Genomic DNA, 24,898 nt, shown 5'->3' with positions numbered 1-24,898 from the left:
CTCCGCCCCTTCGCCCCTGCGCGCGGCGGGGCGGGGTGGGTGGTCCCTGGCGGCCATTACCCGGAACAATCCCCGGCCATTGGGTCAGGTGACCCTCGGCGGGGCAGGCGGGAGGCGGGGGAGGGAAGAGGGCGTGAGGAGGGAAGGAAAGGGAGGGGAGGAGAGAGGAGAAGGGCGGAGTAAGAGGGAGGGGAAGGGGGCGGGGTGGGAGCGGGTCACGTGATTCGGCATGGAGGCGGTGGCGGCGGCCGGGAGGAGCCGCCGGGGCAGAAGCCGCACTTGTTAGTGTGGGGGGAGGAGGAGGCCGGGGGACGCCAACACCGTCTGCCCGGGACGCCGAGGAGAAGGCGGGAGGGGGGTGGGGGCGAGATCGGGCTCCGACCCCCAGCCGAGGGGATGAGGGGAGCATGGGCGCCAAGGAGTCACGGATCGGATTCCTCAGCTACGAGGAGGCGCTGAGGAGAGGTGAGGGGGGAGGGGTCTGGGCGAGCTGCCGGGGAGGCCGGCGACGGGCTGCCCTGAGGGTGGGTGACCGGGGAAGGGGAGGGGAGCTTGAGGGCGTGGGGCCTGAGGCGGAAGGGAAAGGAGGCCACGATGGGGATAGCGTGGGGGAGAAGGGTCGGGTGGGAGCAGTGTTTGGGGATTGGGATCGTGTGGACGGGGGCGAAGCTTTCCCAGAGAGAGGGGTGTCAGGCGCTAGCAGGGCACTGCCCTTGCTCTGTGGTGGCGTTGTTATCCTGGATGTGTCCAGGGAAGTCCCTCCTCCCACCTTTTCTTGGGTGGCACCAGCCCTTCCAGCCCCCCTCATCCTTTACTGCCATTTTCTCCTATCACTCCTTCATAAACCCTCCAGCAACATCCTAACCTCCTACCTAACAACCCCGGCTGGAAAGGGAGAGGGGAGGCGCCTGCAAAGCCCTCCTTTTGCGAAGTAGAAGCCCCTTCAAGCCCCTTCCAATTGTAGTGTCTCTGCCTTTTCCAAGGGCTTTTGGCAGTCTCTTGGGGGCTGTCACCATCCCCTGCCTGCCACCCCCTCACCCTTTGAGCAGCTGACTTTGATAAGAACGACCTGAAATTGAGTTGTGTTTGAGGTGAGATGAGACTGGACAGCTGGTGTTGCCAGAAGACCTTGTCTTCGGTTTCATCGCCTCAAACATTGGTCAGAGCCTTTCATTGCACTTGATCCCCAGTTCTCATCCCCTCCTTCCCCATAAAATGGCATTCGGAAATCCAGCATTCTGATATTGTGTTATAGCTCCCTTTAGAGACCGGCCTTGCTGTCAGTCCTAGCCTGCTGCTTATTGGCTCTGATGCACTGTATGTTGTCAACCACCTCCAACCCCCTATCACTTACTCTGATACCGCTGTCCGTGATCACTAAGGCACACGCTAACTCGAAGTGTCAATTGCACGGTTTATGGCCAGAATGTGACTTAATTTTTCATGACTGGGATTTCTGTGTGTGTGTGTGTGTGTGTGTGTGTGTGTGTGTGTGCGCGCGTGTGTGCGCGCGCGTGCGCGCGCGCTTGTATTTATTTCTTTTCGACATTTAATGGATTTTCTTGGTAAGAAGTGAAAAACATTAAGCAGCTTAGGTGCTAGGCATTATTGGTAACAGGTTTCTAAGTCAAGAAACCAGCCGTGCTCCAGGTGATGGTTTTAGTAGCTGAAGATATAAAATAAAAAATCTAGATTACAAGACAGGCATTCAAAATGAGAATTTAATAGTGAACTCTTGTTCATGTGTAGGAAGGAAAGGGGTAAGTTCAGTGGGCCATCACCTGAAAATAGATACAGAATTTTGATATATTCTTGTGGACTGACCAGAATAACAAAAATATGCTTTTTAGGTCTTTTTTTTTTTTTTCCATGTGGAACAGAATGCTGATTGTTCTTAGGGACAATCTCACTTGAACTTTTTTCCTTTCTTCAATATGAGAAATATTCCAAATTCTTGATGTGTTTCCAGCTCTAGAAGGCTAGTCATTTCTGGGATGCTGTTGAACCTGACAGGTCTGGCCTCAATTAGACAATGGCTTACATGGCATGAAAGAGGACATCAGTCAAACTGATTTCAGCTTCAAGGTTTAGAAGTGTTTAGTTTCTTAAGTTTGAGGGTGTTTTAGCTGGCATTAAGGAATTCTGAAATTAAACTTTTATCCAACTCTAGCCTGCCTACTTTCATATAAAACTAATATTCTACCTTTGTAAATATAAACGAAATTAATAGTTGGTGTATTTTAAAGTGATTTGACCGAAGGTATTTGTTCAATTTGTTAGCAAGTGTCTGCTTGTTGAATTTTAAAGCGTATATTTGAAGAGGTAGCAAAATATTTGTTAAAACCTTATTTAACTGTTGTTTGAATGAATTTGTTTTATCATTTTTGCTGCAGAGGAAAACTAAGGCAAGAAAGAGAAGCAAGTTGATAACATAGCATTTCTAAATGTAAACCAGCAGCTTTTTCTTTTATAAAGTGGGTAGTTCTTTTGAATATGATACTGTTTACGCTAGTAAATGTCAGATTTTGATATAGAATTTTTTTTAGTAAGGTTATAGAAGGAATTAATAAAGCTTTTGATAGAGCTAGAAAATAGTTTGAGAACTTTTTTGGGGCATGTGAATAATGTAAATAGGTACTGGACCTTCCATCCTTAGTCTTAGCTGCTTGCTTATATTGTATAAGGTGAATGGGAAGGAGCAAAGGATTGGACAAATACACATTGTGTGTTATATGAATCATTGTACAAGTAAAAAGCAAGCTTGATAAACTACTGAAATACCTACTTGCTTGGAATACCTACTTAAAAGTACTGAAGTATACCTACTTAAATACCTGCTTAAGAAATACCTACTTAAAAGTACTTAAAAATACTGAAATACCTACTTAAAAGTACTGAGCACTAAATAATGCCTAACCACAATTAGACAGTATTAAAAAAATATCAAGTACGTATTGCCACCTACAAATATGGAGTTACAAGCAGTTTATCTTGCAAAATGGGGCCTTGGAAATGGAGTGTTATGTGACAGATAACTCCTACTGAAAGGGCAGGCTAGTGACTTCTCATTTACATTTCAGAAGCTCTAGAAATTAGAAAGATTGGTTTTGCATACTATTTTAGCTACACTGTATATCAGTTTAATAAAAATAATTTCCTTAAAATATACCTTAACTTTTTTTTTTTTCTTTAAGGGAGATGTATTAGTGGTAGCTTTTACTTTTGGCTTGTATCTATCTTTCTTAAATAGAACACAAGCTTTCCTTTGAAGGCTTGACTCTGGTTCAATTGCATGTATTTTCTAAAGTACAGTATTACTGTACTTTATGGATAGTGAGAATTTTAGCATCTAAGTTCTTCATCTCTTTACTTCATTTCCTTATTGCATCTTAAGTTTGTGGCTGTGTATTTCTAAAAATGTATTCTAAGTGCTTGGAACATAGCAATAAAAAAATATTGAATGAAAGGAATTGCAGTTTAGAGCATTTCAGAACTCTCAAGAAACCTTAAAAAATCTTCTCCAGTTCTTTAATTCTTTCTTCCTGCTCCTCTCTTCCTTCCTTGCATCATTCTGGAAACAGAATTATAAGGCTTTTTTTTTTAAATTAAGAATTAGCTGAATTAAAATTGTCCTTAGCTTTTAAATTGTAGTAATAAAATACAGTAGGTAAATTTCTTCTAATCCCTTTCTTTAAGTAGCATTTGGCACTTGTATTAGACTAAGCAGCTGGCTGATGTCAAAAAGTTATGTTGTGGATTCACTTTTTCAAGTGTCTGTTTGCTCATACATTCAGCAAATTTTTACTGAGCTGTCTATGACTTAGACACTGAAGAAACAGAGATGACTAAGACCCCTCTCCTATAGCCTGGGTCGATGATCTCCACTGAAGTGTACAGTATATATTGTAAGGTGTGTGTAGGACTGTCCATGGCAAGTGGGAATAAAATATTAGAACTTCTATGTTAAGATTCTTTTTTTGTGTTTTTTTGATTAATGGGCATAATATTTTCAAAATGTAGTATATATGTATTTAATTTATAAATGATTAACATGCAGTATATTAAGTGCTCCAGTGCTATAGAAGGGAGTACTGTAGGAATGCGGAGTGTGTGTGGGAGTATTTGGTGATCTGGAAGTGCCCTATCACCATACTTATTTCATAGTATGTGCTCAATTAATTGTTTATTAAAGAATTTAATTTCCTAGTCACTTAAAGGTTGTTGTGTTTGCTAGTGGAATAATTAGGCATGTAATAGTTGAGGATTTCAGAACTTTTCATTTTGCTTATCCACCAACCCTAACATGCTCTAAAACATTGACTCCCCAACCAAGATTTTATTCTCCATGTTTTGTAGTATTAATATTAAAATTTCATTAGTATTATACTACCTATGATGTGATGTTAGCTGGTTTAGTATAAAATATCATTGTATAAATGGAAATTGAATTTCACAGTTGGTACCTTCTGGGATGCACTATTCTCTTTTATTAAAGCACTGATTTGCCTTCATCTAAATTTGCTAAATTTACGAGTGAACGCTCTAGCATTAGTGTGGAATGGTAGGTTTGGGTCAAGCCTTTTTCAAGTATGCCTCACCAGCTGTTATTATATGTAAAGGAGGAAAACAGGGCAATTTTAAATTAGTCTGCTTATATGTAGTCACCTAAGTAGTTACAAAGGTTCTATTCTTCATAATCTCCAGTTTGACACTCCATATGAAGTGTCAGTGACAAAGAGGAGATAAATACACCAATGAACCCTGGATATGGGGGGGAATGAGCAGAATGAGGTGACATCACTTGATGGTTAATGGCCTCCCCATTTACCAAACTGGACAGCTGTTGTTTGTTGTTCATTGTTTGTCTTTGTGCTTGGTTAGTGAGACTTCACAGTGACAGCATTCAGGGTTGCCTTCCAGAAAGATGTGTAAGTCACTTAGACTTGGGAATGTGGTGAGCAACCAACAGCCAGGTGTTTTCTCAGGAGACAGGGAAGAATTTTGGCACTTGATTTTATGATAGGTCCCAGGAAAAGTTAGGGAAATGATTATTATTGTTGCTGTAGCTATAGAAAATCTGTTTTTGGAGCACTAGAGATTAATGCTGAGAGTTTAGAAGCTCCAATGTTAAACAGCTGCAGAGGTGAAGAGGTTTTTATTTATAAATTAAAAGTTGGTGGTTTGATAGTAGTACTGAGAAGGCTAAGATGGGACTGACAGTTGTTTTTTTTTTAAATATCTTTAAACTTTTAAAAAAATTATTAAAAAATTTTTATTTTTTATTGGAATATAGTTGATTTACAATGTGTTAGTTTCAGGTGTACAGCAAAGTGATTCAGTTATACATATACATATATCTGTTCTTTTTCAGATTCTTTTCCCATTAAGGTTATTACAGAATATTGAGTAGAGTTCCCTGTGCTATACAATAGGTCCTTGTTGATGACAGTTCTTTCCATACTGTTTCCAGAAAGCATTGCTTCTCTTTTCAGGGCTTGTTTATGCTTCTGCTTTTACCTTTTGGGCTTCATGATATTTATGTTTAAATTGAGCCACCCACTCAGCCTCTTTCCTTTCTTCTAATAATAAAGAGCTCTTGGAGGTCAGAGGTGGATAGTTAATTACTGACCCAAAAGCCTGATAAAACTAGCTTTATGGTATTTACTGTTATAGTCAGAGACCTGTCTGTTAGAAGACCCATCTGTTCAAAGATAAAGGCTTTCCCTTGTCACCCCTTTTCATTAGGGATTTAATATTAACATAAGGCTCTTTTTACTTTAGAGGAATCCCAAGTTCATCACTATCTTGTGAACAAGGTTCAGGAAAATTGATGGTTGTTGGAGTCCTTGATACTGGACTGCATTAAGAGCAAATCTATGCTAAAATGAGGTTTTACTATACTATCTTTGCTAAAATGAAGTTCTCCTCTTTCATTTCTGTAAAGTTAGAATGTCTTAGCATCTTACCCCTTGCAGAAAAAACTTTCAAGGTTTGCTGTGGTGTCTTGCCTTTTCCTAATGACTTGTAAAAGAGTTTATAGAGATTGCATCGTGAAAAGGCCCTTCTATCAAGGTAGGCCTCTCCTAGTCTTTCCCGTGACAGTAAATGGCACCACTATTCCAACACAGTGGGTAAAGCCAAAAATCTATAGACATCCTTAGTTCCTCTCTTTCACTATCTGACCTAACCTCTTATCCCCAGTTTGAGTCTGTTGCCTAGTCATGTAGTTTGGTATCCAGTCCAGTCTGTTGACTTCTCATCTTCACTGCTACTACTCTAGTCCCAGCTGCCATCATCTCTTGCTAAGATACCATGCAGTGGTTTCCCAGTTTCACACAGCGGCCAGTGTAATCTTAAAATTCAAATCAGATCCTGTCATTCCTTTCTTCTCGGGCTGTTTTCCTCTCAGTTGGGAAAGGCTGTTTACAAATTTTCACATATCTGGCTCATTCTTCGTACCTGAAGTCCTAACTCTGGTTGCCTCAGCTTGGCCTTTTCTTATCATCTTATATGAAGTGGTCTTCTGTCAGTATTGCACTATTCTGTATAGTTCATAATTTGTGATTATCATGTTTATCATCAGTCATGATGCTGAATCCCCAGTGCCAAGATAGGTTCAGTGCCTGGTGTATTTTGTGCTCAGCAAATATTGCATGACTGGGTGAATATACAAATGATGGAGAGAAGATTTGGAGAACTGCATAATGTTTGTGAGGTTGGGGGGTAAAGAGTGGAGTATTGACAGGGATTGAGTATACTGAGCAATCCATCTCAGAATTTCTTTTCCTTTCATCAGCTTTAAAAATCTTTGAAAAAAATTGCTAAAGGTTTTGAATCATAGTTAAGAACCTGGGAGCCTTAAAAGTAATATGTAATTTTGTCTGTTTAGTTCAGATATTTAAGTTCATACCTAATAATGTAAAGTCCTGAGTAGTCATTGAGAGACTAGTATGGAGGTAAGTATTATGTTTATGAACTCTTAAGAATGTCTTTCAGTAATATATAATATTTAATAATTTTGCTCATGAAGTGATTTTTTTGAAGCGATTTATTTTTTTTATTTTTTAAAAAATTAAAAAATTTATTTATTTTTGGCTGCATTGGGTCTTCGTTGCTGCATGGGGGCTTTCTCTAGTTGCGACGAGCGGGGGCTATTCTTCGTTGCTGTGCGTGGGCTTCTCATTGTCGTGGCTTCTCTTGTTGAGGAGCATGGGCTCTAGACACGCGGGCTTCAGTGGTTATGGCACGCGGGCTCAGTAGTTGTGTCTCGCAGGCTCTAGGTTGAGGGCTCAGCAGTTGTGGTTCAGGGGCTTAGTTGCTCAGGGGCTTAGTTGCTCCGCGACATGTGCGATCTTCCCAGACCAGGGATCGAAACTGTGTCGCCTGCATTGGCAGGTGGATTCTCAACCACTGCGCCACCAGGGAAGTCCCTACTCCATATGTTAATATACATCAGGTGTTCACTCAGTTCACCATATTAGAAAAAACTTTATCTGGAACTTTCTGGCCTGCTCCAATCTGTACCTTTTGCCTTTGTGCTTAAAGCATGGCTGCCATCCTGGGATCTTCCTCACCATTATTCTGGGGATTTCCTTCGCTGTCCTGTGTTGGATCCTGTTGTCTGTATTCTTTGTTTCCTCTTTCTTGATTTACTCTTCCATTTTGGTGGGACACCACTGCGCAGCTTGCGGGATCTTGGTTCCCTGACCAGGGATCGAACCCGCCCTCCGGGCAGTGGACAGGGATCGAACCTGTGCCCCCTGCAGTGGAAGCACAGAGTCTTAACCACTGGACCATCAGGGAAGTCCCCAGTCTGGTGCTTTTTTAAAAATAATTCTTATATCTCTACTTTTTAATTTCCGAGAGGCCTTCTATGTTTTTACCAACTAATTATTTTGAAGTTCCTTTTTAATAATCCTTATACTTAATCTTCAGTCATGTGGATCTTAATTTAAGGCTCAGGGCAGATTCACTGCAGTGTTCACTTAGAGACTGGGGTAGGAGGAAGACATTGCCCCAGAATACAGTTTTCAGGATCATATACCACTAGGGTATAAAACTCCATGAGGGTGGGGGCGTGTCTTACTCACTGCTGTATTCCTAGCACTTGCACAGTGCCTGTCACACATTAGCTAATCAATACATATTTGTTGAATGAGTGAATTACATATCAAAGCAATCTTTTCTAAAAACCAGATTGAATTTTTAGAGGAAAATTGGTTCGGATATGTGTGTGTGCTCATGTGTGTGTGCCCAGAGGCTTAAAACTCATGTTTTCTTATCTATAGTATATATGTATTTAAATGCATCTTTTGCTTTTAAAAAGTTAGTTGTATTAGGCATGTTATTATGTCATTTTTGGCTCTGCTTTAAAGTTGGTTTTGGAATCTGTTGGTGAGTAGCTGTGGTAGGAAGCTGTGGTGGGTTTGGAACAGTTGTTTGATTAATAAATTTGGTTTAGAGATTCTTTAGTTTATGTAAGCATCTATAAATGAAATCCTTCACTGTATAGAATTTTATAGATCAGAAGTTATTCATTTTGTCAGAGATGCTGACTTGAGAATACTTCTTTACAGCTGATTATGGAGGGACAAATTGCTTATTCTTTGTAGGCTTAGAGGTGTAGTAAGGAGCAATTACCTAATGGTGGAAACATTTTATATTGTCACATCGCTGGTACCATGGAGATTCAAATTGAAGTTGACAGATGATTGCCAAGCAAATATATTTATTTTTTAAAATTTTTATTTATAGCTGTGTTGGGTCTTTGTTGCTGCGCGTGGGCCCTCTCTAGTTGTGGCGAGTGGGGGCTAGTGTGCGGGCTTCTCATTGCGCTGGCCTCTCCCGTTGCGGAGCACGGGCTCTAGGTGCATGGACCTCAGTAGTTGTGGCTCTTAGGCTTCAGAGTGCAGGCTCAGTAGTTGTGGCGCACGGGCTTAGTTGCGCCGCGGCATGTGGGATCTTCCAGGACCAGTGCTCGAACCCGTGTCCCCTGCATTGGCAGGCAGATTTCTAACCACTGCACCACCCAGGGAAGTCCCAAGCAAATATATTTAAATAATAAAGGAAAATAGGACATCAACTGAATGAACACTTGGCAATGAATAACATCTCATAGAAAAATGTTCCATTTTGAGTGGAGCATGTTTCTTATATTATTTAAATAGAGTCCAAAACTAAATGCAACTTCGGGCCCAAGCCAGAAACCTAGTCATCAGTTGAGACTCTTTCTTTCCTCTGTTCACATTTAATCAGTCACAGTGTCCTTTTGGTGCTACCTTCTTATTATCTTCTGTTTCTTCTCCACCTTTAAAGTTATTGCTTTAGAAAAGGGCTTCATCTGTCCCCTGGACTATTAGTCTCGTACCCCTCCAATCCATTATACATCTGGAATAGTCTTTCTGAAATGTACATCTGGTCATTTTACTCAAGTGCCTTTCAGTGGAAGGTACACATGGTTTGAAGTCAGTCTTTTTAGCATGGCAAGCCCTGGTAGCTTCTGTGATTTGGTCCTTGTCTGAATACTCTGTACCTTTGAAAATGCTGCTTCCTAGATCCGGGAATGCCTCCCTTCATTACTTACATACAACAAAATCTCACTGTACAGCTTGATGAAATTTTAGGTATGTACCCAAGTAACCACCATGCAAATCCAAGATAAAGAACATTCCCACTGCCCCAGTAGGTTCCCTCCTAACCTCTCCCAGTTGATACTGCCCTTCAGAGGTAACCATTGTTTTGACTTCTATCACTGTAGATTAGTTTTGCTTATTTTTGAGTCTCGTATGAATAGAATCATGCAATATTTACTTTTTTGTGCACAGTGAACTCATTAAAAAAAATTGAATGTGAACTCATTTTTAAGACCAAATTTTAAGCCTTTTCTCTATGAAGTAAATTCTTGAGAAGATTACTAGTATCTTGAATTAGCGTCAATGTATTATTTTCATTTCTAGAAGCTGACATAGAGGCTGGCATGAAGTACATGCTTATCAATGAATTTACATGCATCTTTCTCCCTGAACTATCTGCCTTACTAGATCCTCATCCATCAAAACTAAACGCAGGCATCAAGTCCTTTTAGAAGCCTTCCCTGATATTGCTCCTACTTTCTCTCCTGCTGTAATATACTTTTATTATAGTAGTTATTCTGCTGCATTATAGCTGCTGGTTTAATTGGCTGTCTCCTCTACTTTATGTTGAGTTCTGAAATCCTTCAGAATGAGAGCTCTGGGGTCTAGAAGGTGCCTGGTAGGGCTTATTAAAATGTTGACTGAATGAATGGGACAACTTGCCTTTTGAATAAAGGAGAAAGCTCACAGAATAAAGCTAGTAGTAATAATCTGGTAAATTGTATTTTTACAGGATAAATTATGGTTGTTTCAGGACATTTATGCAACTATTTAAATGTTCCAGGAATATAAACATTTAAAATTGGGTTAAAAACTGGCCTAAACTAAAATTACATGAATCCACAAAGCACTCTGTAGAAGATACGAAGGAAAACAGAAACATGACCTTATATGCAAGGAGTAGTAGATTTCTTTTAAAAATATTTATTTATTTAATTTATTCGGTTGCGCCAGGTCTTAGTTGTGGCAGGTGGCTCATTCGTTGCAGCTTGCGGGCTCCTTGGTTGCGGTTCGCTGGTTCCTTAGTGGGGGCTCGTGGGCTCCTTAGTTGTGGCATGCGAACTTTTTTTTTTTTAATTTTCTAAAAAAACTTTATTGGAGTATAATTGCTTTACAATGGTGTGTTAGTTTCTGCTTCATAACAAAGTGAATCAGCTATATATATATATATATACATATATCCCCATATCTCCTCCCTCTTGCATCTCCCTCCCACCCTCCCTATCCCACCCCTCTAGGTGGTCACAAAGCACCGAGCTGATCTCCCTGTGCTATGCGGCTGGTTCCCAAGAGCTATCTATTTTACATTTGGTAGTGTATATACGTCCATGCCACTCTCTCACTTCATTCCAGCTTACCCTTGCCCCTCCCTGTGTCCTCAAGTCCATTCTCTACATCTGTGTCTTTATTCCTGTCCCGATCCTAGGTTCATCAGAACCTTTTTGTTTGTTTGTTTTTTAGGTTTCATATATATGTGTTGGCATATGGTATTTGTTTTTCTCTTTCTGACTTACTTCACTCTGTATGACAGACTCTAGGCCCATCCACCTCAGTACAAATAACTCAATTTCATTTCTTTATGGTTGAGTAATATTCCATTGTATATATATGTGCCACATCTTCTTTATCCATTCATCTGTCGATGGACACTTAGGTTGCTTCCCTGTCCTGGCTATTGTAAATAGAGCTGCAATGAACATTGTGGTCCATGTCTCTTTCTGAATTATGGTTTTCTCAGGGTATATGCCCAGTAGTGGGATTGCTGGGTCGTATGGTAGTTCTATTTTTAGTTTTTTAAGGAACCTCCATACTGTTCTCCATAGTGGCTGTATCAATTTACATTCCCACCAACAGTGCAAGAGGGTTCCCTTTTCTCCACACCCTCTCCAGCATTTATTGTTTGTACATTTTTTGATGATGGCCATTCTGACTGGTGTGAGATAATATCTCATTGTAGTTTTGATTTGCATTTCTCTAATAATTAATGATGTTGAGCATTCTTTCATGTGTTTGTTGGCAATTTGTATATCTTCTTTGGAGAAATGTCTATTTAGGTCTTCTGCCCATTTTTGGAATGGGTTGTTTCTTTTTTTGATATTGAGCTGCATGAATTGCTTGTATGTTTTGGAGATTAATCCTTTGTCACTTGCTTAATTTGCAAATATTTTCTCCCATTCTGAGGGTTGTCTTTCGTCTTGTTTATGGTTTCCTTGTTTATTTTTGTTTTTATTTCCATTTCTCTAGGAGGTGGGTCAAAAAGGATCTTGCTGTGATTTATGTCATAGAGTGTTCTACCTATGTTTTCCTCTAAAAGCTTTATAGTGTCTGGCCTAACATTTAGGTCTTTAATCCATTTTGAGTTTATTTTTGTGTATGGTGTTAGGGAGTGTTCTAATTTCATTCTTTTACATGTAGTGTCCAGTTTTCCCAGCACTACTTATTGAAGAGGCTGTCTTTTCTCCATTGTATATTCTTGCCTCCTTTATCAAAAATAAGGTGACCATATGTGTGTGGGTTTATCTCAGGGCTTTCTATCCTGTTCCATTGATCTATATTTCTGATTTTGTTCCAGTACCATACTGTCTTGATTACTGTAGCTTTGTAGTATAGTCAGGAGTCCGGGAGCCTGATTCCTCCAGCTCCGTTTTTCTTTCTCAAGATTGCTTTGGCTCTTCGGAATCTTTTGTGTTTCCATACAAATTGTGAAATTTTTTGTTGTAGTTCTGTAATAAATGCCATTGGTAGTTTGATAGGGATTGCATTGAATCTGTAGTTTGCTTTGGGTGGTATAGTCATTTTCACAATGTTGATTCTTCCAATCCAAGAACATGGTATATCTCTCCATCTGTTTGTATTATCTTTAATTTCTTTCATCAGCATCTTATAGTTTTCTGCATACAGGTCTTTTGTCTCCTTAGGTAGGTTTATTCCTAGGTATTTTATTCTTTTTGTTGCAGTGGTAAATGGGAGTGTTTTCTTAATTTTTCTTTCAGATTTTTCATCATTATAGCAATGCAAGAGATTTCTGTGCATTAATTTTGTATCCTGCTACTTTACCAAATTCGTTGATTAGCTGTAGTAGTTTTCTGGTAGCATCTTTAGGATTCTCTATGTGTATTATCATGTCATCTGCAAACAGTGACAGCTTTACTTCTTCTTTTCTGATGTGGATTCCTTTCATTTCTTTTTCTTTTCTGATTGCTGTGGCTAAAATTTCCAACTATGTTGAATAATAGTGAGAGTGGACAACCTTGTCTTGTTCCTGATCTTAGTGGAAATGTTTTCAGTTTTTCACCATTGAGGATGATGTTGGCTGTGGGTTTGTCATATATGGCCTTTATTATGCTGAGGTAGGTTCCCTCTATGCCTACTTTCTGGAGGGTTTTTATCATAAATGGGTGTTGAATTTTGTCGAAAGCTTTTTCTGCATCTATTGATATGATCGTATGGTTTTTCTCCTTCAGTTTGTTAATATGGTGTATCACATTGATTGATTTGCGTATATTGAAGAATCCTTGCATTCCTGGGATAAACCCCGCTTGATCATGGTGTATGATCCTTTTAATGTGCTGTTGGGTTCTGTTTGCTAATATTTTGTTGAGGATTTTTGCATTTATGTTCATCAGTGATATTGGCCTTTAGTTTTCTTTCTTTGTGACATCTTTGTCTGGTTTTGGTATCAGGGTGACGGTGGCCTTGTAGAATGAGTTTGGGAGTGTTCCTCCCTCTGCTATATTTTGGAAGAGTTTGAGAAGGATAGGTGTTAGCTCTTCTCTACATATTTGATAGAACTTGCCTGTGAAGCCGTCTGGTCCTGGACTTCTGTTTGTTAAAAGATTTAAAATCACAATTTCTATTTCATTACTTGTGATTGGTCTGTTCATATTTTCTGTTTCTTCCTGGTTCAGTCTTGGCAGGTTGTGCATTTCTAAGAATTTGTCCATTTCTTCCAGGTTGTCCATTTTATTGGCATAGAGTTGCTTGTAGTAATCTCTCATGATCCTTTGTATTTCTGCAGTGTCAGTTGTTACTTCTCCTTTTCCATTTCTAATTCTATTGATTTGAGTCTTCCCCCTTTTTTTCTTGTTGTGTCTGGCTAATGGTTTATCAATTTTTGTTTATCTTCTCAAAGATTCAGCTTTTAGTTTTTTTGATCTTTGCTATTGTTTCCTCATTCCTTTTTCATTTATTTCTGATCTGATCTTTATGATTTCTTTCCTTCTGCTAACTTTGGGGTTTTTTTTGTTCTTCTTTCTCTAATTGCATTAGGTGTAAGGTTAGGTTTTTTATTTGAGTTGTTTCTTGTTTCTTGAGGTAGGACTGTATTGCTATAAACTTCCCTCTTAGAACTGCTTTTGCTGCGTCCCATATCTTTTGGGTCGTCGTGTTTCATTGTCATTTGTTTCTAGGTGTATTTTGATTTGCTGTTTGATTTCTTCAGTGGTGTTTTGGTTATTTAGTAGTGTATTGTTTAGCCTCCATGTGTTGGTATTTTTTTACAAATTTTTTTCCTGTAATTGATATCTAGTCTCATAGCGTTGTGGTCACAAAAGATACTTGATACGATTTCAATTTTCTTAAATTTACCAAGGCTTGATTTGTGACCCAAGATATGATCTGTCCTGGAGAATGTTCCATAAGCACTTGAGAAGAAAGTGTGTTCTGGGTTTTTTTGGATGGAATGTCCTATAAATATCAATTAAGTCCATCTTGTTTAATGTATCATTTAAAGCTTGTGTTTCCTTATTTATTTTAATTTTGGATGATCTGTCCATTGGTGAAAGTGATGTGTTAAAGTCCCCTACTGTGATTGTGTTACTGTCGATTTCCCCTTTTATGGCTGTTAGCATTTGCCTTATGTATTGAGGTGCTCCTATGTTGGGTGCGTAAATATTTACAATTGTTATATCTTCTTCTTGGATTGATCCCTTGATCATTATGTAGCGTCCTTCTTTGTCTCTTTTAACAGTCTTTATTTTAAAGTCTATTTTGTCTGATATGAGAAGTGCTGCTCCAGCTTTCCTTTGATTTCCATTTGCATGGAATATCTCTTTCCATCCCCTCACTTTCAGTTTGTATGTGTCCCTAGGTTGAAATGGGTCTCTTGTAGGCAGCATATATATGGGTCTTGTTTTTGTATCCATTCAGCCAGTCTGTGTCTTTTGGTTGGAGCGTTTAATCCATTTATATTTAAGGTAATTGTCGACATGTATGTTCCTATTACCATTTTCTTAATTGTTTAGGGTTTGTTATTGCAGATCTTTTCCTTCTCTTGTGTTTCCTGCCTAGAGAAATTCCTTTAGCATTTGTTGTAAAGCTGCTTTGGTGGTGCTGAATTCTCTTAGCTTTTGCTTGTCTGTAAAGGTTTTAATTTCTCCAGTGAATTTGAATGAGATCCTTGCTGGGTAGAGTAATCTTGGTTGTAGTTTTTTCCCTTTCATCACTTTAAATATGTCCTGCCACTCCCTTCTGGCTTGCAGAGTTTCTGCTGAAAGATCAGCTGTTAACCTTATGGGGATATATTAGTATGTTATTTGTTGTTTTTTCCTTGCTGCTTTTAATATTTTTTCTTTGTATTTAATTTTTGATAGTTTGATTAATATTTGTCTTGGCTTGTTTCTCCTTGGATTTATCCTGTATGGGACTTTCTGCACTTCCTGGACTTGATTGACTATTTCCTTTCCCATATTAGGGAAATTTTCAACTATAATCTCTTCAAATATTTTCTCAGTCCCTTTCTTTTTCTCTTCTTCTTCTGGGACCCATATAATTCGAATGTTGGTGCGTTTAATGTTGTCCCAGAGGTCTCTGAGACTGCTCAATTCTTTTCATTCTTTTTTCTTTATTCTGTTCTGCTGTAGTTATATCCAGTATTTTATCTTCCAGGTCACTTATCCATTCTTCTGCCTCAGTTATTCTGCTATTGATTCCTTCTAGAGAATTTTAATTTCATTTATTGTGTTGTTGATCATTGTTTGTTTTTTCTTTAGTTCTTCTAGGTCCTTGTTAAACATTTCTTGTGTTTTCTCCTTTCTATTTCCAAGATTTTGGATCATGTTTACTATCATTATTCTGAATTCTTTTTCAGGTAGACTGCCTATTTCCTCTTCATTTGTTTGGTCTGGTGGGTTTTAACCTTGCTCCTTCATCTGCTGTGTGTTTCTCTGTCTTCTCATTTTGCTTCACTCACTGTGTTTGGGGCCTCCTTTTCGCAGGCTGCAGGTTCATAGTTCCTGTTGTTTTTGGTGTCTGACCCCAGTGGCTAAGGTTGGTTCAGGGGGTTGTGTAGGCTTCCTGGTGGAGAGGACTAGTGCCTGTGTTCTGGTGGGTGAGGCTGGATCTTGTCTTTCTGGTGGGCAGGACTGTGTCCAGTAGTATGTTTTGGGGTGTCTGTGAACTTATTATGATTTTAGGCAGCCTCTCTGCTAATAGGTGGGGTTGTGTTCCTGTCTTGCTAGTTGTTTGGCATCGGGTGTCCAGCACAGTAGCTTGCTGGTCGTTGAGTGGAGCTGGGTCTTAGCATTGAGATGGAGATCTCTAGGAGAGCTTTCGCCATTTGATATTACATGGAGCCAGGAGCTCTCTGCTGGACCAATGTCCTGAACTCGGCTCTCCCACCTCAGAGGCACAGGCCTGACACCCGGCCGGAGCAACAAGACCCTGTCAGCCACACGGCTCAGAAGAAAAGGGAGAAAAAAAGGAAGAAAGAAAGAAAAAATAAATAAAATAAAATAAAGTTATTAAAATAAAAAATAATTTTTAAAAATAAAAAAATTAAAAAGTAAGAAAAAAAAGAAAGAAAGAAGAGAGCAACCAAACCAAAAAACAAATCCACCAGTGGTAACAAGCGCTAAAACTATACTAAAAAAAACAAAAACAAAACCAAAAAAAACGGACAAAACCCTAGGACAAATGGTAAAAGCAAAGCTATACAGACAGAATCACAGAAAGAAACATACACACTCACAAAAAGAGAAAAATAAAAAAATATATATCTATATATATAAAAAAAAAGGAGGAAGAGAGCAACCAAATCAATAAATCTACCAATGATAATAAACTCTAAATACTAAACTAAGATGAACATTAAGCCAGGAACAAATTAGATGCAGAAAGCAGACCCCAAGTCTACAGTTGCTCGCAAAGTCCACCGCCTCAATTTTGGGATGATTTGTTGTCTATTCAGGTATTCCACAGATGCAGGGTACATCAAGTTGATTGTGGAGATTTAATCCACTGCTCTCGAGGCTGCTGGGAGAGATTTCCCTTTCTCTTCTTTGTTCGCGGAGTTCCTGGGGTTCAGCTTTGGATTTGGCCCCGCCTCTGCGTGTAGGTTGCCTGAGGGCAACTGTTCTTCGCTGAGACAGGATGGGGTTAAAGGAGTAGCTGATTCGGGGGCTCTGGCTCACTCAGGCCATGGGGAGGGAGGGGTACAGACTGCGGGGCGAGCCTGCGGCGGCAGAGGCAGACATGACGTTGCAACAGCCTGAGGTGTGCCGTGTGTTCTCCCGGGGAAGTTGTCCGTGGATCACGGGACCCTGGCAGTGGCAGGCTGCGTGGGCTGCACAGGCTTCCCGGAGGGGAGGTGTGGATAGTGACCTGTGCTTGCACACCGGCTTCTTGGTGGTTGCAGGAGCAGCCTTAGCATTTCATGTCCGTCTCTGGGGTCTGCGCTGATAGCCGCGGTTTGCGCCCGTCTCTGGAGCTCATTTAGGCGTTGCTCTGAATCCCCTCTCTTCACTCTCCCCAAAACAATGATCTCTTGCCCCTTAGGCAGGTCCAGACTTTTTCCTGGACTCCCTCCCAGCTAGCTGTGGCGCACTATCCCCCTTCAGGCTGTGTACACGCAGCCAACTCCAGTCCTCTCCCTGGGATCTGACCTCCGAAGCCAGAGCCTCAGCTCCCAGCCCCCACCCGCCCCGGAGCGTAAGCAGACAAGCCTCTCAGGCTGGTGAGTGCTGGTCCTGGTCGGCCCGGATCCTCTATGCGGGAATCTCTCCACTTTGCCCTCTGAACCTCTGTTGTTGAGCTCTCCTCCGTGGCTCCGAAGCTTGCCCCTCCCCTCCCGCCACCCACCATCTCCGCCAGTGAAGGGGCTTCCTAGTGTGTGGAAACTTTTCCTCCTTCACAGCTACCTCCCAGAGGTCCCTATTCTTTTGTCTCTGGTTTTTCTTTTTTCCTTTGCCCTACCCAGGTACGTGGGGAATTTCTTGCCTTTTGGGAAGTCTGAGGTCTTCTGCTAGCGTTCAGTAGGTGTTCTGTAGGGGTTGTTCTACATGTAGATGTATTTCTGATGTATTTGTGGGGAGGAAGGTGATCTCCAGGTCTTACTCCTCTGCCATCTTGAAGGTCTCGGCCTCCGAACTCTTAGTTGCGGCATGCCTGTGGGATCTAGTTTCCTGACCAGGGATTGAATCCTGACCCACTGCATTGGGATCTCAGAGTCTTTTTGTTTGTTTGTTTTCTTAATTTATTTTTTTGGCTTCGTTGCTCTGCTAGGGCTTTCTCTAGTTGCGGCAAGTGTGGGCTACCCTTCGTTGCGGTGCGTGGGCTTCTCATTGCAGTGGCTTCTCTTGTTGTGGAGCATGGGCTCTAGGTGTGTGGGCTTCAGTAGTTGCAGCATGTGGACTCAGTAGTTGTGGCACATGGGCCCTAGAGCACGCGGGCATCAGTAGTTGTGGCGCGTGGGCTCAGTAGTTGAGGCTCACGGGCCCTAGGGCACACAAGCTTCAGTAGTTGGGCCGTGTGGGCTCAGTATGTGGCGCACAGGCTCAGTAGTTGTGGTGCATGGACTTAGTTGCTCCGTGGCTTGTGGGATCTTCCCGGACCAGGGCTCGAACCTGTGTCCCCTGCATTGGCAGGCAGATTCTTAACCACTGCACCACCAGGGAAGTCCCAGGACTAGTAGATTTCTAATTTGTGTTATAATTAGTACCTTTGATTAAGTTTGAGTGCCACTTTTTTCAGGTGAGCATTGGTTTGATTGGTTCTGAGACACGTTTCTCATAAACGGTAAATACTTACTGATATGAATAGAAAATAAGGGAAAGTCATGTCAAAAGTCCATGCAATTTTTGGAAACTTTTTTTCATATAATTTACCACACTTTGATATATACTCCTACTTAAAAAAATTTAACTTCTCTACAGTATGCATTATGTGGGCTAATTGGTTGGTACTCCTCATTTCATATTTCTGTCATTTGTCTGGGTGACATTTTCTCTGCTTTCATTTATTCTAATAATTTTATATTGTACAGAGTGTTGGACAGGCAAGATGAGGCTAGAATATGAAGGGTTTGTTCTCATTTGATTCTACCCATCTTTCTGGACTTCTAGACTTTGCCTAAATTGTACCTTCTTCTCTGGAATGTTCTTGGACTATCCAGCACTTACCACTTTTGAATTCCTGTGACTCTTAATTTGTATCCTTGTTATTTTAATATTTTTACATACATATGGTATTGTTTTATGTTTACTAATTTAATCTTCCCGCTAGATTGCAAATTTCTTGAGGAGGAATTTTTTTTTTTTTTTTTTTTTTTTGCTGTACGTGGATTTCTCACTGCTGTGGCCTCTTGCGCTGCGGAGCACAGGCTCCAGACGCGCAGGCTCAGCGGCCACGCCTCACGGGCCCAGCTGCTCTGCAGCACGTGGGATCCTCCCGGACTGGGGCATGAACCCGTGTCCCCTGCATCAGCAGGCGGACTGTCAACCACTGTGCCACCAGGGAAGCCCAGGAGGAATCTTTAAAAAAATAAAACATTGGGGGGTTGGGATGAATTGGGAGGTCGGAATTGATATATATACACTAATATGTATAAAATAGATAATTAATGAGAACCTGCTCTATAGCACAGGGAACTCTATTTCACTCACTATATAGTAGAAACTAACACAACATTGTGAAACAACTGTACCCCAATAAAAAACAACAACAACAAAAACCCACTTTGTACTGTTTTAAGCGCAGATAGATGTTCAGCATTTGTTTGGTGATCAAGAGAAGCAGATGGTTACAGTCATTGGTGTCTTTATACGATGATGTGTTGCATTTTAAAATCAGTAGTTATTTCTTATTTAGTTTTATTTTAAGATATACGGTTGGCCTTCTGTCCTCCTTGGGTTTTGCATCTGCGGATAAGGAGGGCTGACTGTATTCATTGTACTGCACCATTTAATGTAAAGGACTTGAGCATCTGTGGATTTTGGTATCCACAGGGGCTCCTGGAACTAGTCCCCCACAGATACCAAGGGACAACTGCACCTTGTAAATTTCATTTCCATGTCTTCATCTGAATGTTTAAATAACATGTGGCTCATACCTCAAACTCCCAATTTGCAAGTTTATAGAAATGTGACTGAAGGTTACAATTATAGGTCCAAGAGAACTGCACTGCATGGCAGTTCTGTATGTGTTAGAAGAATTTATTAGAAGATAGACAATTGTAGGTTGCACTGCAATTTAGAAGACTTTTCTCATCTTATATATTTGTGTCAGTTTGAGGATTTGAAAATGCACCCAGAATGTCTACTTCTCACCAGTGCCTTTGTGATCCTGGCAGGGGTAAGCTAAGTTGAAAGGGTAGATTTTTATGTTTATCTTAGTATCCTGAGTCCTTATACCTGGAATGATAGATGTTTACATATTTCCCTATGCAAGTGGAAACACTGCAAGTGGATTTTTCAGCCTTTTAAAGTTTTCACATTTATTAAGTCCTTCACAGTTATTTCCAATAGTTTAAAAAAAAAATCTAATTTGACATTTGCACTTCTGTAAAACCCTTTCTAAAAGCTGTGTGTGTATTCCTAACAAGTAAAATAATATACCTTTCTCATACATATGAGATAGAAAGCAAAAATTATACTCAGTTATGTAATTGCAGTAGGAACATAGCCTTTTTTTTTTTTTTTTTTTGCGGTACGCGGGCCTCTCACTGTCGCGACCTCTCTTGCTGCGGAGCACAAGCTACAGACGCGCAGGCTCAGTAGTTGTGGTTCACGGGCCTAGCCGCTCCACGGCATGTGGGATCTTCCTGGACCGGGGCACGAACCCATGTCCCCTGCATCGGCAGGCAGACTCTCAACCGCTGCGCCACCAGGGAAGCCTGGAACATAGCCTTTTGACCAGTATTGTATTTTCAACTGTCTTAGCATTGTTGTAAGGGACTTCTGAAATGTTTCATGTGAATTTTTGTCTCATCTTCACAGACTCAGGTATGTACATAATTTTGTTTTTTTTCTGACTTCAGTCATTTATTATTACTATGGTAAACTATACATAATATTAACTTTACTCTTTGAACCATTTAAAAATGCATAATTCACTGGCATTAAGTACATTCATAATGTTGTGCAACCATCACCAGTATCTATTTCTAGAACTTATTCATCATCCCAAACAGAAACTCTATAATTGTTAAATAATAACCCCTCCTCCGCCACCCCCTAGCCCCTGGTAATTACCTCTGTTCTACTTTCTGTCTCTGAATTTGCGTATTCTAGGTACCTCTAATAAGTGGAATCATGCAGTGTTTATCCTTTCATGTCTTATTTCACTTAACATAATATTTTCAGGGTTCATCCATGTTGTAGCATGTAGCAGATTTCATTCCTTTTTATGGCTGAATAATATGTATATTATTAATAATAATGAGTATACTACATTTTGTTTATCCATTCATCTGGACATTTGAATTGTTTCTACCTTTTTGTTATTGTGAATAATGCTGCTATGAACATGGGTGTACAAAGGTCTGTTTGAGTCCCTGCTTTCAGTTCTTTTGAGTATATACCTAGGAGTGGAATTTCTGGGTCATATGGTACCTCGATACTTAACAGTTTGAGGAACTGCCAATCTGTTTTCCAAAGTGGCTGCACTATTTTACACTCCCACCAGCAATGTATGAGGGTTACGGTTTTTCCACGTCCTTGTCTACACTTGTTATCTGTCTTATTTTAGTCATCCTAGTGGATATGAAGTAGCATCTCCTTGTAGTTTTTTTTTTTTTTTAAGATTTAATTTTATTTATTTTTGGCTGTGTTGGGTCTTCATTGCTGCACGCAGGCTTTCTCTGGTTGTGGAGAACAGGGGCTACTCTTTGTTGCGGTGCATGGGCTTCTCGTTGCGGTGGCTTCTCTTGTTGCGGAGCACGGGCTCTAGGCCGTGGGCTTCAGTAGTTGTGGCATGCGGGCTCAGTAATTGTAGCACGTGGGCTCTAGAGCGCAGGCTCAGTAGTCATGGCGCACAGGCTTAGTTGCTCCATGACATGTGGGATCTTCCTGGACCAGGGCTCGAACCCATGTCCCCTGCCTTGGCAGGTAGATTCTTAACCACTGTGCCACCAGGGAAGTCCCAAATTTTCTTCATTTTAAAAAAGTTGTTCCTTTTCATAAAATTAAAAATCAGAGTATAATTGGCAAAAAAAACTGAGTGATAATGAAAATGCAGTGCATATTCTGAGTTACTGCTTTTTGATTATGTATGTTGGAAGATATGAATTATCCTTTCTTTCCGAATTAGTTTAGAAGTTAAAGATTTGTTGGGAAAATTAAAAATGACAGGTCAAAATTATTATTTACTTTTTTCACTTTCCTCCTACTGTCATTTTTGTGCTTAGAATTCACATCTCAATTCTGATTGTCATGTTAGACTTACTTCTGCAGCTTTCTGTCAGATTACCTCTACCAGTGTTGATGGGATAAGGGTAATCATAACTCTGGCCTTATACATGGAATGTACTCAGCTCTACTGCATTTAAAATAGGAAAAGGAAAAACAGTATTAACCAAAGACATAATTTAGTATGTGTTATTTATACACTTTATGGGTGTGTATATATGTGTTTGGTCCTAGAATGCGAATTCTGGCATTGGGCTGTATAATTTATGGTACATTATAGATATTTCTTTAAATGCTCAATAATACTGTTTATTTAGTACACTATAACTTAAATGATCAGAACTTTAAAAAATTTCTTTGTAAAAAACCTGTCAGGAGTAGTTTCAAGCTTCCTTCTTGTTGTATAACTTAAAATATGGAGTGGGCATCTTTTCTTTGATGAATTGTCATAGTCCTTTCTAAGTATGGGTTACTTCCAACACTTTTTCTCTTTTCAATGTTGTGAAAGTACCTCTGAGGGCTACTTAAAAGTTTTTTTGTTTTTGTTTTTTTGCCATTGCTGCTTCCTCTGGGGCATCTTCATCCTTTTCAACACGACTACTTTCTTTATTTACCTTTCACTAAGTTCCTCTAAATGCATATCTAGTGTCTCTTGAAAGGTAGCAATGTCAATATTTCCATGGTCAGCTGTTTATTCTAAAACTCCATTTATGTTCAATTTGAATTTAGCATTATCAGTTCATTTATTTTCTACATTTTAATCTTTGTTGGAGAGTTCCCTCTTTTGATTCTCCATTTTCATAAACTGTAATGTGGATTTATTATGTAACTACCTTTGCTCTTCACATGAGAACTAAATAACAGATGCTGAGTGACCAGTTATGGACAGACATTTAAAGAAGTGACACTGCTGGTCACTGATCATGATGTCTATCTTTTGTTTACATAGGGATTTGTGCACTGAGGAGATAGCAGTGAAATTTGTGCTTTATGCAATTATTTATAGTTAATATAATGTAATGACTGAAATTTGAGCTGTGTTTTGGGGGGACTTGGGTTATTCAGCTAAGCTGTAGTAACTGAAATTCATGCGTGTGGAATTTCTTCGATTTTTCAAGAAAGGAATAAATGTGTATGCGGTTTGTAGAGAAAAGGACGTGAGGCTTACCTATATAACCTCAGTCTTTTCTTAAACCTAAAAATTCTACGAGCTTACTGCCTTTTAAAAAAATTAATTAATTTATTTTTGGCTGTGCTGGGTCTTTGTAGATGCGCGCGGGCTTTCTCTAGTTGCGGCCAGCAGGGGCTGTTCGTCGCAGTGCGCAGACTTCTCATTGCTGTGGCTTTTCTTGTTGCAGAGCATGGGCTCTAGGCGTGCGGGCTTTAGTAGTTGCAGCATGCGGGCTCTAGAGTGTGCGGGCTTCAGTACTTGTGGCTTGCGGGCTCAGTAGTTGTGGCGTGCGGGCTCTAGAGCACAGGCTCAGTAGTTGTGGCTCACGGGCTTAGTTGCACCATGGCATGTGGGATCTTCCCAGACCAGGGATCAAACCCGTGTTCCCTGCATTGGCAGGCAGATTCTTAACCACTGGACTACCAGGGAAGTCCCAAGCTTACTGTTTTTAATGTAGACAATGTATGATGTGCTTACGTTCTGTGGGTAGTTTTTTAGATGCTTTTCATTTCTTACCTACCTTGTGGAACTGATTAACAAAGATATTCTTTTTTCACCAAAAAGATTTAGTAACAATTATTTGTTTTAGATTGTTTATAATTAAAAAAAAATTATGGGGGCTTCCCTGGTGGCGCAGTGGTTGAGAGTCCGCCTGCCGATGCAGGGGACACGAGTTCGTGCCCTGGACCGGGAAGATCCCACATGCCGCGGAGTGGCTAGGCCCGTGAGCCATGGCGGCTGAGCCTGCGCGTCCGGAGCCTGTGCTCCGCAACGGGAGAGGTCACAACAGTGAGAGGCCCGCATACCAAAAAAAAAAAAAAAAAAAATTATGAACAGCTTAAGTATCCACCAGTAGATTAGAATTATGTTATATCCACACAATGAATATCATATGCCCATTAAAACTGATACTGTAGAAGAATACTTAATAACATGGAATGCTGTTCACAGTATGGTATAGTGAGGAAAACATGAAGTAATATAATGTATGATCTCATTTTTGTAAAAATTATATACATGTAAAGGAAAACAAATTTGAAGAATATATTGCAAAACATTAACAGATTGACAGGTTATCACTGTGTTGTGAGGTTGAAGGTGATTTTTATTGTCTCCTTGTATATCTGTGTTTTTCAAAAAAGTTTAAGTTGTATTTTAAAAATTATTTTTCTTATTACCAAAAAAAAAGAATAAAAAAGGCAGCATCACGTTTTAGTCCACTTCATAAGTGACCTATGTTTGTTTCATATTTAGCTGTAATAAGGAGTTCCATTTCTTTTGGTATTCCAATGGGATTAAAGTCCCGTTGTAAAGTTTTTTGTGACTTTTTTTTAAGGTTAAATTTTCAGGTTAATATGTAAATGCTTTTTGTGTGTTTTCTAGCCAGTTGTTTCATAAAAATAGATTTGTGTTTTATGAAGCTTTCAACAGCTCTCATTAATTTATATCCTTTGCCATTAATAGCTTTTTAAAGT

General features: G+C 40.0%; 1 protein-coding gene across 2 annotated transcripts in view; it reads left to right on the top strand.

Annotated features, from left to right (window-relative positions):
• Positions 1–363: 363 nt before the first annotated feature.
• Positions 364–24,898, top strand: part of USP32 (ubiquitin specific peptidase 32) — a 197,100-nt gene continuing 172,565 nt past the window's right edge. For both annotated transcript variants that reach the window (XM_059997619.1, XM_059997618.1), the window contains exon 1: positions 364–465. In XM_059997619.1, the coding sequence (XP_059853602.1) occupies positions 408–465 (58 nt within the window). In that variant the 5' untranslated portion in view covers positions 364–407. The remainder of the gene's footprint in view (positions 466–24,898) is intronic.

The sequence above is a fragment of the Delphinus delphis genome, chromosome 19 (assembly GCF_949987515.2).
Source record: "Delphinus delphis chromosome 19, mDelDel1.2, whole genome shotgun sequence".
Taxonomy (NCBI): domain Eukaryota; kingdom Metazoa; phylum Chordata; class Mammalia; order Artiodactyla; family Delphinidae; genus Delphinus; species Delphinus delphis.
This window is presented reverse-complemented; position numbering and strand designations above follow the sequence as displayed.